This window comes from Salvelinus alpinus, chromosome 10 (genome assembly GCF_045679555.1).
Source record: "Salvelinus alpinus chromosome 10, SLU_Salpinus.1, whole genome shotgun sequence".
Taxonomy (NCBI): domain Eukaryota; kingdom Metazoa; phylum Chordata; class Actinopteri; order Salmoniformes; family Salmonidae; genus Salvelinus; species Salvelinus alpinus.
The window spans coordinates 51528911-51545325 of NC_092095.1; the positions used below are offsets into that span (position 1 = coordinate 51528911).

At 43.2% G+C, this 16415-nt stretch overlaps 1 protein-coding gene across 3 annotated transcripts; it reads left to right on the plus strand.

The window, feature by feature from the left end:
* The first annotated feature begins 324 nt into the window (after window positions 1-324).
* Window positions 325-16079, plus strand: LOC139532188 (sterol 26-hydroxylase, mitochondrial-like). Of its 3 annotated transcripts, XM_071329475.1 has the most exons (9): window positions 325-620; window positions 2934-3124; window positions 6318-6517; window positions 6748-6945; window positions 7287-7450; window positions 11502-11668; window positions 14417-14498; window positions 14673-14879; window positions 15280-16079. In XM_071329475.1, exons 1-9 carry the CDS (start codon window positions 354-356, stop codon window positions 15394-15396), a joined length of 1593 nt encoding a protein of 530 aa, XP_071185576.1. In that variant the 5' UTR covers window positions 325-353; the 3' UTR covers window positions 15397-16079. The 3 variants fall into 3 exon arrangements, 2 of the variants coding, with proteins under 2 accessions (XP_071185576.1, XP_071185577.1); XR_011666520.1 differs by lacking the exon at window positions 14417-14498; XM_071329476.1 differs by lacking the exon at window positions 7287-7450 and having other exon boundaries at window positions 6748-6941.
* The last annotated feature ends 336 nt before the right edge of the window (window positions 16080-16415 follow it).

Consider the following 16415-nt stretch of genomic DNA (forward strand, 5'->3'; position numbering starts at 1 on the left):
ACCTATGATGAAAATTACAGGCCTCTCTCATCTTTTTAAGTGGGAGAACTTGCACAATTGGTGGCTGACTAAATACTTTTTTGCCCCACTGTATCAACCTCTATAGGGTCAATATCCCTACACATTTGTAAATATGGTCCTGGAACTGAACCTGCATATATTGTAGTGTGCTTGTTTTATCGTGTTCTTTTAATATCTCGTGTTTTGATTCTACCTTATTTTTAGTATTAAATGGTTCTTTGTGCATGTCATGTTGAAATGTGAAGCTTATGGGCGAGTCCCTGCGGTACGCAGGGCAAAATGTATTAAAAAGCCACAGGTGGCAGAATGTGCCTTTACGCGCTCTACTCAACATGTGTAGCCCTGCTGCAGTGACCAGGACGCTCCGGCTCACAGTTCACCACCGCCAGACACTGTCAGTGGCGCTGGACGGCTTTGTGTCTGGTGGTCGGAGGTTCAAATCCGGAGCCAGCAGACACTTAGGACAAAATTTGCAGACAACGATAGAAACAAGTCCGGAGAAGTACAAAACAATAGACGATCTACGTGGACCTAGTTTGGCCACGACGGTGTATTGGCTGTTCGTGAAGGGATATGCAGATAAGAGCCATGCGATGCAGGTAAAATGAATCCCACAGTGCCTCGCTTAATTTCTGCTGTATGGCTAACTGCATACATGTAGTGAGTGCACGTTATCGAGTGAATTAAGGAATATCGACATTTTTAACGATGTAGACTAAGAAGCTAAATTCGATTTTCCATCACAATTAATGTGAGTTTAAGAATATTTTTTTTGCAAGAGAAAATGTAAGTAACTTTTAAACTATCCAGATCATTTTCCATCAATGGATGTCGATGTAACTTGTTTTGACGACTGCTATGATTAAACAAAGCCCGAGGTGTGGTGTATATACCACAAAACCCCGAGGTGCCTTATTGCAATTATAAACTGGTTACCAACGTAATTAGAACATAATAAATATTTGTGGGTCATTCCCGTGGTACACGGTCTGACGTTATTTTGTGGCAGATGTAAAGACTACAAACAGTTATAAAATGGCCTATTTGCGAGATTGACTTGTTTCAATAGGCATAGGCTACTGACTAAAATCTGGGTTTATAATTGCAATTCAATTTTGACATGGTTTGCTGAGCTAGATGCAAGTAGCCTATAGCCCCCTGATAGGCCAACATCTAATTTCAGGGAAAAGTCCACAATGAAACTGACAAATGTTTAGAATGATACATTTGCAATAGAGCTGTGACCATGATCACAATTGATAACTGCAGCACTCTCAACCGGTGCTCCCTTTTTCAGTCTCACCTCTGCCAATTGAATGAATGTATACTATTGTTACACAAAAATATGGTATAAGAATACCCTGTACTCATCAAGAAACAGCACATACAAACACCAGTACCTGGTTTCCCTTACCTATTGAAATCAAGAAGAAGAAAATAATAATGGTGAAATAGACCAGTTTACTGCTGTGCAATGTCACATGTACTGTATATCAATAAAGACTAGGGTAGGCTAATTTATTTTGGAGATATTCTTAATTGAAATAAATGATCAAGGTGGTTCTGGAAGTATTCTCAGGGTGATTATTGGGTTGTATAAACATGAGTGCTTTCCCCCCACAATGCTGGCCTTCAAATTTGTTTCTAAAATCAGGCAAGACTGGAGAGATAACAGGCTTGAGCCTGCTGCCGGAGGTTCAGAGAAACAACCCTTCTCTAACTGTGTAGCCTAATAGAAACCAGCTCTTTCAAAAGGGCATAATGCTGTCTTGAACTTACATAGTTGAGCCTAATATAACCGTTACAAATTATCAAGTCATTTTGAGAAATAGAGCTCACATGCGAGACGTCACTTCGCAATAGAAACTTTCTCCGTTTGAAAAATATCCTTTTCTATAATTCTCATTTGCACTTATGAATTTACCATGTTAAATATAACTGTACTTATTTATTTGTTAAACGTTAGCTCACAGAATTTAGGGTTTTCAAGCCTTGTACAACTTTTTTTATCCCCTTCACAAACCATGGGCCAGACCAAACCCGAAAGCATAATTGGCAGCAGGGAGATCCAATCATAACATTTGGAATTGAGTAGTACTGTGTAGAAAGCCAGTACATATGGTGGTTAAATCATTTCACATCCATGAAATGTATCATAGCATATTATTGAGGGGGGTCAAATTGGCTCTGATATTTGTGGGATCATGACCCCCCCCCCCCCCCCCCCCAAGTTATGCACCTGGCTTCATGGTTGATTTATGACTAATTAGGTTAATAAGTAGTTTATATACACTGTGAACAAAACATTAGGAACACCTTCCTAATATTGAGTCCACCACCTTCTTCCCTCAAAACAGCCTAAATTTGTCGGGGCATGGACTATAACGTGTCAAAAGCATTCCACGAGGATGCTGGCCCATATTGACTCCAATGCTTCCCACAGTTGGATCAAGTTGGCTGGATGTCCTTTGGGTGGTGGAACATTCTTAATACACACGGGAAACTGTTGAGCATGAAAAACCCAGCAGCGTTGTAGTTCTTGACACACTCAAACCGGTGCGCCTGTTACCTACTACCATACCCCGTTAAAAGGCACTTAAGTCTTTTGTCTTGCCCATTCACCCTCTGAATGGCACACATACATAATCCATGTCTCAAGGCTTAAAACTCCTTTAACCTGTCATATTCCCTTCAGCTACACTGATTGAAGTGGATTTAACAGGTAACATCAATAAGGGATCATAGTTTTCACCTGGATTCATCTGGTCAGTCTGTCATGGAAGGAGCAGGTGTTCCTAATGTTTTGTATACTGGGAGTATATTTTGTGAATCATAAATTCATATTTAATATTGGACTGTCTCACTGTGCATTTCCAGAATCAAAGATCTTCTTCTCTTTTCCCCCAACCCAGGTTGAACACAAGAAACTGTACGGGCCCATCTGGCGCTCGCGGTTCGGCCCGTTTGATGTGGTGAACGTGGCGTCTCCAGAGCTTATATCCCAGGTGATCCGTCAGGAGGGCCGCTACCCGGTCCGGACAGAGCTGCCACACTGGAAGGAGTACCGCGATATGAGGGGACAGGCCTATGGACTCCATGTGGAGTGAGTGGCCGATGAACCACATCAAGGACTATTCCTAGATTGGGTGTAGGAAAGGGAATGGATAATACTTACTTACACCCACTGTTCCCTCAAAACAAAATTGGGGCACTGAGGACATTTTAGTTTTTGTGAGCAGAAACTTTAATGTGAGAATTTTGTGCAACTTCCGCCGCACGTTTACAGTAAACCCTGCAGCTGTACCATTACAGTTTTAGACAGTAGCCAATAGGCTATTGTGGCTATTTGAGCATAATGTAGGTCTACTGTACCAACAAAACCAATGGAGCAAATCCCATAACATTTTCACGTGTAAATAGCTTTTAATTTCTGTGATATAGCTTACAGTAGTCTATATGTGGTGTTCAATGCGGGCCTATATTGCATTTGATTTTTAATAACGTTTTTACATTATGAAACGCTTGATATTAATAATGTTTTACTTGGTCTGTAAAACCATGGGCCAAATAGGTGACTGTAAATTGCATTGTATGATGCAAGAAACCACTTTACAAAATAAAATGTATTATTATTACCATACAGAGAATTAGACAAGTTAGGATATTCAAGCATGTCTCAAAATACAACACTGCCCCTTTAATTAAGATGTAAGCTTTTTACTTGATTAGCTTTTCAAAGAGAGCTTGAAATGTGGCCTACAATAACTCCCCATTGCTGACCTACAGTGCCTTGCGAAAGTATTCACCCCCCTTGGCATTTGTCCTATTTTGTTGCCTTACAACCTGGAATTAAAATAGATTTTTTGGGGGGGGTTTGTATCATTTGATTTACTACCACTTTGAAGATGCAAAATATTTTTTGTGAAACAAACAAGAAATAAGACAAACAGAAAACTTGAGCGTGCATAACTATTCACCCCCCCCAAAGTCAATACTTTGTAGAGCCACCTTTTGCAGCAATTACAGCTGCAAGTCTCTTGGGATATGTCTCTATAAGCTTGGCACATCTAGCCACTGGGATTTTTGCCCATTCTTCAAGTCAAAACTGCTCCAGCTCCTTCAAGTTGGATAGGTTCCTGCTGGTGTAGCAATCTTTAAGTAATACCACAGATTCTCAAATGGATTCAGGTCTGGGCTTTGACTAGGCCATTCCAAGAAGTTTAAAGGTTTCCCCTTAAACCACTCGAGTGTTGCTTTTGCAGTATGCTTAGTGTCATTGTGCTGTTGGAAGGTGAACCTCTGTCCCAGTCTCAAATCTCTGAAACGTTTCAGAAGACAAACAGGTTTCCCTCAAGAATTTGCCTGTATTTAACGCCATCCATCATTCCTTCAATTCTGACCAGTTTCCCAGTCCCTGCCGATGAAAAACATCCCCACAGCATGATGCTGCCACCACCATGCTTTACTGTGGGGATGGTGTTCTCGGCGTGATGAGAGGTGTTGGGTTTGTGCCAGACATAACGTTTTCCTTGACGGCCAAAAAGCTACATTTTTGTCTCATCTGACCAGAGTACCTTCTTCCATATGTTTGGGGAGTCTCCCACATGCCTTTTGGCGAACACCAAACATGTTTGCTTATTTTTCTCTTTAAGCAATGGCTTTTTTCTGGCCACTCTTCCATAAAGCCCATCTCTGTGGAGTGTATGGCTTAAAGTGGTCATGTGGACAGATACTCCAATCTCTGCTGTTGAGCTTTGCAGCTCCTTCAGGGTTATCTTTGGTCTCTTTGTTGCCTCTCTGATTAATGCCCTCCTTGCCTGGCCCGTGAGTTTTGGTGGGCGGCCCTCTCTTGGCAGGTTTGTTGTGGTGCCATATTCTTTACATTTTTTAAATAATGGATTTAAATGGTTCTCTGTGGGATGTTCAAAGTTTCTGATATTTTTTTAGAACCCAACCCTGATCTGTACTTCTCCACAACTTTTTCCCTGACCTGTTTGGAGAGCTCCTTGGTCTTCATGGTGCCGCTTGCTTGGTGGTGCCCCTTGCTTAGTGGTGTTGCAGACTCTGGGGCCTTTCAGAACGTGTACATATACTGAGATCATGTGACAGATCATGTGACACTTAGATTGCACACAGGTGGACATTATTTAATTAATTATGTGTCTTCTGAAGGTAATTGGTTGCACCAGATCTTATTTAGGGGCTTCATAGCAAAGGGTTGTAATGCAAAAAAATAGGAAAAACGCCAAGGGGGTGAATACTTTTGCAAGGCACTGTATATTTATGCAATAAGGCGGCACGGGGTTGTGGTATATGGCTAATATACCACAGCTAAGGGATGATCTCATGCACGACACAACGTGGAGTGGCTAGATACAGCCTGTCAGAAAAATCAGCATTCAGGGCTCGAACCACCCAGTTCATAATTTTGATACGATCACAGAAAAAAAACGTTAATCTATATAGTGCAAACTAATGCGGCGAACTCAGTAAAGTTCAATCTCTTGGGTCTCTGCATGGCATTTCTTCAGCGCGGCAGTCTAAGCGCAGCTTAGAGGGAACATTGCTTACACCCTATGCTTCAAAGATACACTATGACTGTTATTGGTAATAAATCATTGCCTTGGGTAAAAGCAATATTGGTCTGGTTTGAGGAAACCATGGTCCTACAGGTAAACTTGTTTCAGTAGTACCTCCACCTCAACATTATCCGTCTAACCTACAGGTAACTGCCAAAATAAAGGAAACGCCAACATAGCGTCTTAAATGGGGCATTGGGCCACCACTAGTCACCAGAAAAGCTTGAATGCGCCTTCGCATAGATTCTACAAGTGTCTGGAACTCTATTGGAGGGATCTGACACCATTATTCCATGAGAAATGTAATAATTTGGTGTTTTGTTGACGGTGGTGGAAAAAGCTGTCTCAGACGCCGCTCTATAATCTTCCATAAGTGTTCAGTTGGGTTGAGATCTAGTGACTGACACACACACTTTAAACCCCCTTTGCTCCATTGAGAACCCTATTTCAAAGTCACTGAGATCTCTTCTAGCCACGGTAGCCAAAATAATAGGCAACTGGGCATTTTTAGACATGACCCGAAGCATGGTGGGATGTTCATCGCTTAATTAACTCAGGAACCACACCTGTGTGAAAGCAGCTGCTTTCAATATACTTTGTATCCCTCGTTACTGAAGTTTTCCCTTTATTTTGGCCGTGACCTGTAGATATACCTCCACCCCTTTATTCTGAATATCTACTGTAGATTCACTGTCTGTCTCCTGTCCTCTCCTACAGTAAAGACCTACAGTGGTACCGTATCCGTAGTGTCCTGAATCCAAAGATGCTGAAGCTAGCGGAGGTATCTGCGTATGCGCCTGTCATCCACCAGGTGGTAGGGGACCTGCTACAGCGTATTGAGAGGCTACGCCTCCGCAGTCCGGACCACACCACCGTACCAGACCTCACAGCAGAGCTCTACAAGTTTGGCTTTGAAGGTGTGATACCATTGATTCATTCAGTATTTTTTGATGCTTTTAACCCCTTCAGAAACACACACACACCCAGTGGGGTTGGAAGCCAGGGTCTGCCACAGTGCCCCTAGGGCAGCTTAGGTAAAGTGCCTTGCTCAGGGGCACAACGGCAGGAGATGGCATCTAGGATACCTAGAATCCCCACCAGCTCTGTGTAGTCCTCATTATTCATTGTGTTCTCTCCGTCCCTGCAGGGATCTCTTCCATCCTGTTTGAGACGCGGCTGGGTTGTCTGCAGGAGGAGATCCCTAAGGACACGCTGAAGTTCATCGCTGCAGCCAACGTCATGCTAACCCTGTCTGAGACCGTCCTCTTCCTCCCGCTCTGGACACGCAACATCCTGCCCTTCTGGAAACGATTTATCCAAGCCTGGGACGACCTGGTGAATGTAGGTATGTTTGTAAATAATGTCAGGGGCTCCTTCTATTGAGCGACAAGTGGACTTAAATGTGTAGGTGGAAAGTAGACATGGTAGGTTCGACCTCTACAATGGAAGCATATGGTTGTTTCTATTGCCCTGTCAATTGCACGTCAGCCACTGTCAGCCGCTAAGCACTGTTGAGAAGTGTCGGAAATCGCAGACCTATGTGGGAACTTTGTTAATGTGGGAGGCAACCCGTCTGCCTAGGGAGACTAACTGTTGAGCTATGTTCACTATTGAGACTCATTTTGTGTTTGTGTGCGTCCCCTACATGAATGTGTGTGTTCAATGTATTTCTTTATAAACCTTCAGCTCAGCGTCTGATTGACCATAAGTTGGCGCAGATGGATGCCCAGGTGCTTGCTGGGAAGCAGGTGGAGGGGATGTATCTCACCTACCTGCTGTCCTGTGATAAACTGACCCTGGGAGAGGTGTACATCTGCGTCACAGAGCTGTTGCTGGGCGGAGTGGACACGGTGAGAGGAGAGGGTCATGGGAGGTCATACAGAGAGGAGGGTGGTGCCATACACAACAGCAGGTTCACGTTCAGTAGGGTACACCATAAACAAACCGTTTGCAACAGAAAATGAACATGTGAATTTCTCATTGGCAAAATGCTATTATTTCCTCTCCATTTCAAAGTGTTTTCTTCTGTTTTGTGCCTACTGGACACATCCTAGGGAATGGGTGGAGGTGTATTTTGGCTTTAAGATGACATGATTCTCCCCAGGCCATAAATACTGAGACCATTTCCTTTAGTTTGTTGACATATATACAGTGGGGAGAACAAGTATTTGATACACTGCCGATTTTGCAGGTTTTCCTACTTACAAAGCATGTAGAGGTCTGTAATTTTTATCATAGGTACACTTCAACTGTGAGAGACGGAATCTAAAACAAAAATCCAGAAAATCACATTGTATGATTTTTAAATAATTTATTTGCATTTTATTGCATGACATAAGTATTTGATCACCTACCAACCAGTAAGAATTGCGGCTCTCACAGACCTGTTAGTTTTTCTTTAAGAAGCCCTCCTGTTCTCCACTCATTACCTGTATTAACTGCACCTGTTTGAACTCGTTACCTGTATAAAAGACACCTGTCCACACACTCAATCAAACAGATTCCAACCTCCACAATGGCCAAGACCAGAGAGCTGTGTAAGGACATCAGGGATAAAATTGTAGACCTGCACAAGGCTGGGATGGGCTACAGGACAATAGGCAAGCAGCTTGGTGAGAAGGAAACAACTGTTGGCGCAATTATTAGAAAATGGAAGAAGTTCAAGATGACGGTCAATCACCCTCGGTCTGGGGCTCCATGCAAGATTTCACCTCGTGGGGCATCAATGATCATGAGGAAGGTGAGGGATCAGCCCAGAACTACACGGCAGGACCTGGTCAATGACCTGAAGAGAGCTGGGACCACAGTCTCAAAGAAAACCATTAGTAACACACTACGCCGTCATGGATTAAAATCCTGCAGCGCACGCAAGGTCCCCCTGCTTAAGCCAGTGCATGTCCAGGCCTGTCTGAAGTTTGCCAATGACCATCTGGATGATCCAGAGGAGGAATGGGAGAAGGTCATGTGGTCTGATGAGACAAAAATAGAGCTTTTTGGTCTAACTCCACTCGCCGTGTTTGGAGGAAGAAGAAGTATGAGTACAACCCCAAGAACACCATCCCAACCGTGAAGCATGGAGGTGGAAACATCATTCTTTGGGGATGCTTTTCTGCAAAGGGGACAGGACGACTGCACCGTATTGAGGGGAGGATGGATGGGGCCATGTATCGCGAGATCTTGGCCAACAACCTCCTTCCCTCAGTAAGAGCATTGAAGATGGGTCGTGGCTGGGTCTTCCAGCATGACAACGACACGAAGCACACAGCCATGGCAACTAAGGAGTGGCTCCGTAAGAAGCATCTCAAGGTCCTGGAGAGGCCTAGCCAGTCTCCAGACCTGAACCCAATAGAAAATCTTTGGAGGGAGCTGAAAGTCCGTATTGCCCAGCGACAGCCCCGAAACCTGAAGGATCTGGAGAAGATCTGTAAGGAGGAGTGGGCCAAAATCCCTGCTGCAGTGTGTGCAAACCTAGTCAAGAACTACAGGAAACGTATGATCTCTGTAATTGCAAACAAAGGTTTCTGTACCAAATATTAAGTTCTGCTTTTCTGATGTATCAAATACTTATGTCATGCAATAAAATGCAAATTAATTACTTAAAAATCATACAATGTGATTTTCTGGATTTTTGTTTTAGATTCCGTCTCTCATAGTTGAAGTGTACCTATGATAAAAATTACAGACCTCTACATGCTTTGTAAGTAGGAAAACCTGCAAAATCGGCAGTGTATCAAATACTTGTTCTCCCCACTGTATATATATATATATATATATATATATATATATATATATTTGCAGTGTAACTTTTTATTTGTTTTTGAGGGTACAAAATGTACTCGTACACAAACGCATGTAACCACAGACAAACAAACACACAGTAACCATACAAACACAGCAGGACCTACCCGACTGCATTCCCTGGAGCAGTCTGGGCTTGTCTTTGTCAAGCGCCGCTTGCTGCTCTCTGGAAGCTGTTGCTGAGTAAAACACAAGCCTCGAGCTCTATTTATTCCACCTTTTATGTAACGTCATTGAGATAAAAAATGTGTTTTGCTTACTGGGAATCAGTGTTCTCACTTTTATTCAATGACTAGATGTCACTTGAAATGATCTAATGTTCCAAAGTAAATTCCTCAGCTGCTTTGATGATGAATTGATGTCAATAAATGTTGATGATCACTGATAACTTGTCTCTGATACAGCCTCCACCACTCCCTCAACTTTTAATATATATATATTTTTAAACATCAGCATTTTAATTGTCCAAGTCAAATTTCCCCGCAGGGACAATAAAGTATACTGAACAAAAATCTAAACTCAACAATTTCAAAGATTTTACTGAGTTACAGTTCATTTAAGGAAATCAGTCAATTAAAATGTATTAATTAGGCCCTAATCTATGGATTTCACATGACTGGGAACACAGATACGCATCTGTTGGTCACAGATACCTTAAAAGAAAAAGTAGAGCCTGCCGAGTGGCGCAGCGGTCTAAGGCACTGCAGTGCTTGAGGCGTCACTACAGATCCAGGTTTGATCCCGGACTGTGTCGCAGCCGGCCGCGACTGGGAGACCCATGAGGCGACGCATAATTGTCCCAGCGTCATCCGGGTTAGGGGAGGGCGCACGTACTCTGACACGGTCGCCAGTTGTACCGTGTTTCCTCCGACACATTGGTGTGGCTGGTTTACGGGTTAAACGAGCAGTGTGTCAAGAAGCAGTGCGGCTTGGCAGGGTCGTGTTTCGGAGGACCCGTGGCTCTCGACCTTCACCTCTCCCGAGTCCGTATGGGGTTGCAACGATGGGACAAGACTGTAACTACCAATTGGGGTAAAAATAATGATAAAATGAGAGAAAGGTTGGGGCATGTATCAGAAAACCAGTCAGTATCTGGTGTGACCACCATTGCAGCGCGACACATCTCTTTCACATAGAGTCGATCAGGCTGTTGATTGTGGCATGTTGTCTTACTCCTCTTCAATGGCTGTGCAAAGTTGCTGGATATGGGCGGGAACTGGAACAAGCTGTTGTACACGTCGATCCAAATTATCCCAAACATGCTCAATGGGTAACATGTCTGGTGAGAATGTCCCAGTTCTTGCATATTCAGCTTCCAGGAATTGTGTTCAGATCCTTGCGATATGGGGCAGTGCATTATCATGCTGAAACATGAGGTGATGGCAGCGGATGAATGGCACGACAATGGGCCTTAGATACCGTGATGAGATCCTCTGTGATTTCAAATTGCCATTGCTAAAATGCAACTGTGTTCGTTGTCCGTAGCTTATGCCTGCCTATAGCATAACCCCACCACCACCATGGGGCACTCTGTTTACAATGCCGACATCATCAAACAGCTCGCCCACACGACACCATACACGTGGTCTGCGGTTGGGAGGCCGGTTGGACGTACTGCCAAATTCTCTAAAACAACATTGGAGGCGGCTTATGGTAGAGTAATGAACATTCAATTCTCTGGCAACAGCTCTGGTGGACATTCCTGCAATCAGCATACCAATTGCACGCTCCTTCAAAACTTGAGACATCTGTGGCAGTGTAGTGTGACAAAACTGCACATTTTAAAACATACTTTTATTGTCCCCAGCACAAGGTGCACCTGTGTAATGGTCATGCTTTTTAATCAGCTTCTTGATGTGCCACTTGTCAGGTGGATGGATTATCTTGGCAAAGGAGAAATGCTCACTAACAATTGTGCACAACATTTGAGAGAAATAAGCTTTTTGTGATAATGGACAATTTCTGGGATCTTTTATTTCAGCTCATGAAACATGGGACTAACACTTTACATGCTGCGTTTATATTTTTGTTCCGTATATATCATATCACATCACCCTAAGTAAACCCCTCTTTCTTTCTATCGTCCTTCTCCTTTCGCCTCAGACGTCCAACACCTTGTCGTGGGCATTGTACCTCTTGGCTCGCGACGCCGCGTCTCAGGACAGGCTGTACCGTGAGATCATGTCCGTGTGTCCGGGAAGACAGCAGCCCAGATCAGAGGACCTGAGCAGGATGCCCTACCTGAAGGCTGTCATCAAGGAGACTCTAAGGTGAATACACACACGCACGTAGGCACAGATGCATGTACACGTACACACATCCAGGTTCTAAGGTGAACACACACGCACACACACGCACCAAGAACAGCGACCTGCAACTGGCCTCTTGTTTTGAGCATGCCTGGTCAAAGAGTTTGTGTGCTTGCATTTCCCTTTCCCTAATTATACTGATGATGATAATGACTGATAAGTGAGTGCAGAGGGTCAAGGTATGGGACATGCTTTTTGGACAGTGTATATAAGGGGGGGGGGGGGGGGGCGGCAGTGTCCTTATATAACCTGAATGGTGTGTTCAAATGTCATAAAGAACAGGTGTAAACTAACAGTGAAATGCTTACGGGTCCTTCCCAACAATGCAGAATACAATATATATTTTTTATAATAATAATAAATAAAAAAACATTAACACAAGGAATAAATACACAATAAGTAATGTTTACTTGGCTATATACACGGGGTACCAATACTGAGTCGATGTGCAGGTGTATGAGGTAATTGAGGTAGATATGTACATATCGGTAGGGGTAACGTGACTAGGCAACAGGATAGGATAGATAATAGACAGAAGCAGCAGCGTATGTGATGAGTGTGGGTGTGTGTGTGTGGCAAATGTGTGCCTGTGTGTACGTGTTGTCTGTGGGTGAGTATGTGTTAGTGTAAGTATGTGTCAAAAAGAGTGTGCAAAAAGGGTCAATGCAGATAGTCCAGGTAGCTACAGTTGAAGTCGGAAGTTTACATACACTTATGTTGGATTCATTAAAACTCCACACATTTCTTGTTAACAAACTATCATTTTGGCAGGTCAGTTAGGACATCTACTTTGTAGATGACAAGTAATTTTCCCAACAATTATTTAAGGACAGATTATTTCACTGTATCACAATTCCAATGGGTCAGAAGTTTACATACACTAAGTTGACTGTGCCTTTAAACAGCTTGGAAAATTCCAGAAAATGATGTCATGGCTTTAGAAGCTAGGTAGGCTAATTGACATCATTTGAGTCAATTGGAGGTATACCTGTGGATGTATTTCAAGGCCTACCTTCAAACTCTGTACCTCTTCGCTTGACATCATGGGAAAATCAAAAGAAATCATCCACAAATCTGGAAATTGCTCCCAACGATGAACCAAACATCTGAAGGTACCACGTTCATCTGTACAAACAATAGTACGCAAGTATAAACAGCATGGGACCACGCAGCCGTCATACCGCTCAGGAAGAAGACGCGTTCTGTCTCCTAGAGATGAACGTACTTTGGTGCGAAAAGTGCAAATCAATCCCAGAACAACAGCAAAGGACCTTGTGAAGATGCTGGAGGAAACGGGTACAAAAGTATCTATATCCACAGTAAAACGAGTCCTATATTGACATAACCTGAAAGGTCGCTCAGCAAGGAAGAAGCCACTGCTCCAAAACCGCCATAAAAAAGCCAGACTACGGTTTGCAACTGCACATGGGGACAAAGATCGTACTTTTTGGAGACCTGTCTTCTGGTCTGATGAAACAAAAATAACTGTTTGGCCATAATGACCATCGTTATGTTTGGAGGAAAAAGGGGGAGGCGTGCAAGCCGAAGAACACCATCCCAACCGTGAAGCACGGGGGTGGCAGCATCATGTTGTGGGGGTGCTTTGCTGCAGGAGGGACTGGTGCACGTCACAAAATAGATGGCATCATGAGGTAGGAAAATGATGTGGATATATTGAAGCAACATCTCAAGACATCAGTAAGGAAGTTAAAGCTTGGTCGCAAATGGGTCTTCCAAATGGACAATGACCCCAAGCATACTTCCAAAGTTGTGGCAAAATGGCTTAAGGACAACAAAGTCAAGGTATTGGAGTGGCCATCACAAAGCCCTGACCTCGATCCTATAGAAAATTTGTGGGCAGAACTGAAAAAGCACGTGCGAGCAAGGAGGCCTACAAACCTGACACAGTTACACCAGCTCTGTCAGGAGGAATGGGCCAACATTCACCCAACTTATTGTGAGAGGCTTGTGGAAACGTTTGACCCAAGTTAAACAATTTAATGGCAATGCTACCAAATACTAATTGAGTGTGTGTAAACTTCTGACCCACTGGGAATGTGATGAAAGAAATAAAAGCTGAAATAAATAATAATAATTATTATTCGGACATTTCACATTCTTAAAATAAAGTGGTGATCCTAACTGACCTAAAACAGGGAATTTCTACTCGGATTAAATGTCAGGAATTGTGAAAAACCGAGTTTAAATGTTTTTGGCTAAGGTGTATGTAAACTTCCGACTTCAACTGTATATGGTTAACTATTAACTAGAAGCTGTTCAGGAGACATCTCCCAGACTTAGCGCTCCGGTACCGTTTGCTGTGCTGTAGCAGAGAGAAAAGTTGATGATTTGGGTGGCCGGAGTCTTTGACAATTTTTAGGGCCTTCCTCTGACACCACCTGGTATAGAAATCCTGAATGACAGGCTTATAGAAGGAAATTGGCCCCCTCCACTTCTTCCTATATGGTCATAGCCATTTCTCCCGTGTGTCCTTGATTTTCTAATGATTCAAACGCTCAGTAACAGCATCTAGGTCAGAATCACAACCTGCCATTGCCAACTCTCTCTGGTGTTTAGGTGTATTAAAACTTTACCAAATACCAATGCTAAGTACCTTACTACCTTACTGAACCTTCCTAGCCACACAAAGGTTTATTTAAGGCAGTCCCTACAGAGGCTCCCGTGTTGCTGAAGCTGTTCTCTCTTCAGGATGTACCCTGTAGTTCCAGGGAATGGCCGTCTAACCGTAGACAATGACGTTGTTGTGGACAACTACTGGTTCCCAAAGAAGGTAGGGGCAGGCGATGAAGAGAGAAAGATATCAACACCCCTCTCTTTCACCTTTGTCAATACTTAAGAAATCAAAAAAGAAAATCCCCCGAAGGATGTGATGTAATTTCCATGAAATTCTGTCAGTCTCTCTTTACTTCCTATATATCTACTTCCTCCTATTCCCCTCTCCCAGACCCAGTTCCATCTGTGTCACTATGCTGCCAGTCATGACGAGGGGGAGTTTGTGGATGCAGAGTGTTTCAAGCCTGAGCGTTGGCTGCGAGGGCACCCAGAGTCGTACCAACACCACCCCTACAGCTCTATACCCTTCGGGGTGGGCGTGAGAGCCTGTGTGGGCAAGAGAGTGGCAGAGCTAGAGATGTACTTTGCACTCTCCAGGGTGAGTAAGAGAAGTATTTCATTGAGATTTTCAAGGAAGTATTGAGTAATAAAAAGCCATCAGTGCCAAAATGATGTTACCAGACGGTTGAAGGTGATTGTTGTTGGATGATTTTGTTCATCATCTGCGGTGATTTACTAATGGTAAATCCCCAGAAGCAATTGGAGAGAGTGTGGGAACTTAAGTGTGCAACACTTCCAACAGGGGTGACGAACCCCATTTTTATGAGCGGCGCAATATTCTGCTTTTACTGTCCCAGTTGGCAAAATTTGGCATGGGACATTATAAAAGACTTAATTTTATGGTTGTAAACTGATTCTCTGGCTAGAGAGACGTCAGACAACCAGGTGGCTCATTAACACTAAACCCTTGACCTTGAACTCTTGTCCCTCCTCTACAGCTGATGCAGCATTATGAGATCCAGCCAGAGGATGGGGCCCCGACCACAGAGCCCAAGACTAGAACACTGCTCATCCCGTCCAAACCCATCACCCTGCGCTTCCTACCCCGAGCCTGAGGAGGGTGCCAGGGAGTTATAGAAAGAGATTGACAGGAGGGTCTGGTGTTGTGATGTGATAACCTCCAGTCCCCTAGATCCCCTTAAACATAGCCACAGGAAGTACTTTGGGTGGGGGGATGCTGAAAAATAAAGTTTGCTCGTGCTACAGATAGCTTATATTGGTTCGCTAATACAGGACTAGTAAAGGCCCACTTTTGTGAAAAAAAATATATATTTTTTATGATAATTTTTCAGGGGGTGCAGCAGCACCCTCAGCACCCCTATTTCCTGTGGCTATGCCATCAAATCAAATCTGATTCATATCAGGCATATCAGAGGTGTATGACTGGGACCTTTGTTCTGTTGACCTTTACTACGACGCTAATACTTACAGATTGATCTGCCCCTTAATAAATGCACATTGGTGTTGAGGAGAAATGTATCAGTGTGTGTGTGTGTGTGTGTGTGTGTGTGTGTGTGTGTGTGTGAAGGGCAACATAATATAATATCATTAGATGCTAATACACTTTGAATATTTGTCTAGGGTATTGGCCATTAACCCTTTACTTCATTAAAAGTCTCTATGAAATGTGAACTTGTGTGCCCACATTGGTTTGCCCTGTCCTACATTAGCATTTAACAAGTGCTGGAAACTCTGTGGTCCATATAAAGATTAAAAGATGGGTTTTATTTACGTTAAATATTAGTTTGTATTGATGTTATTTATTAGGTTTAACTAAAGGGGAAAAGTACGTTGTGTTAAATACAGCAGGTTGCAACTTGAAATATAGGTTTGTTAATAATCAAACATAACAGTTGGCGTTGAATCATATATTTGGTTTCAACAAATGTCCTATTTTATTTATTTAGAACCTAACTCATTTACTTGCAACTTGTTGAAGCATTTTTTTTACAGTACAGGCCACATAGGCACCAATGCTGTCGGGCAGTTTTATGGATGATTAGGCCTACATTTGACATCTCACATGTGGGCTATATTACAGGCCCATAGCCAACCTAGACATATTTATTAAGTA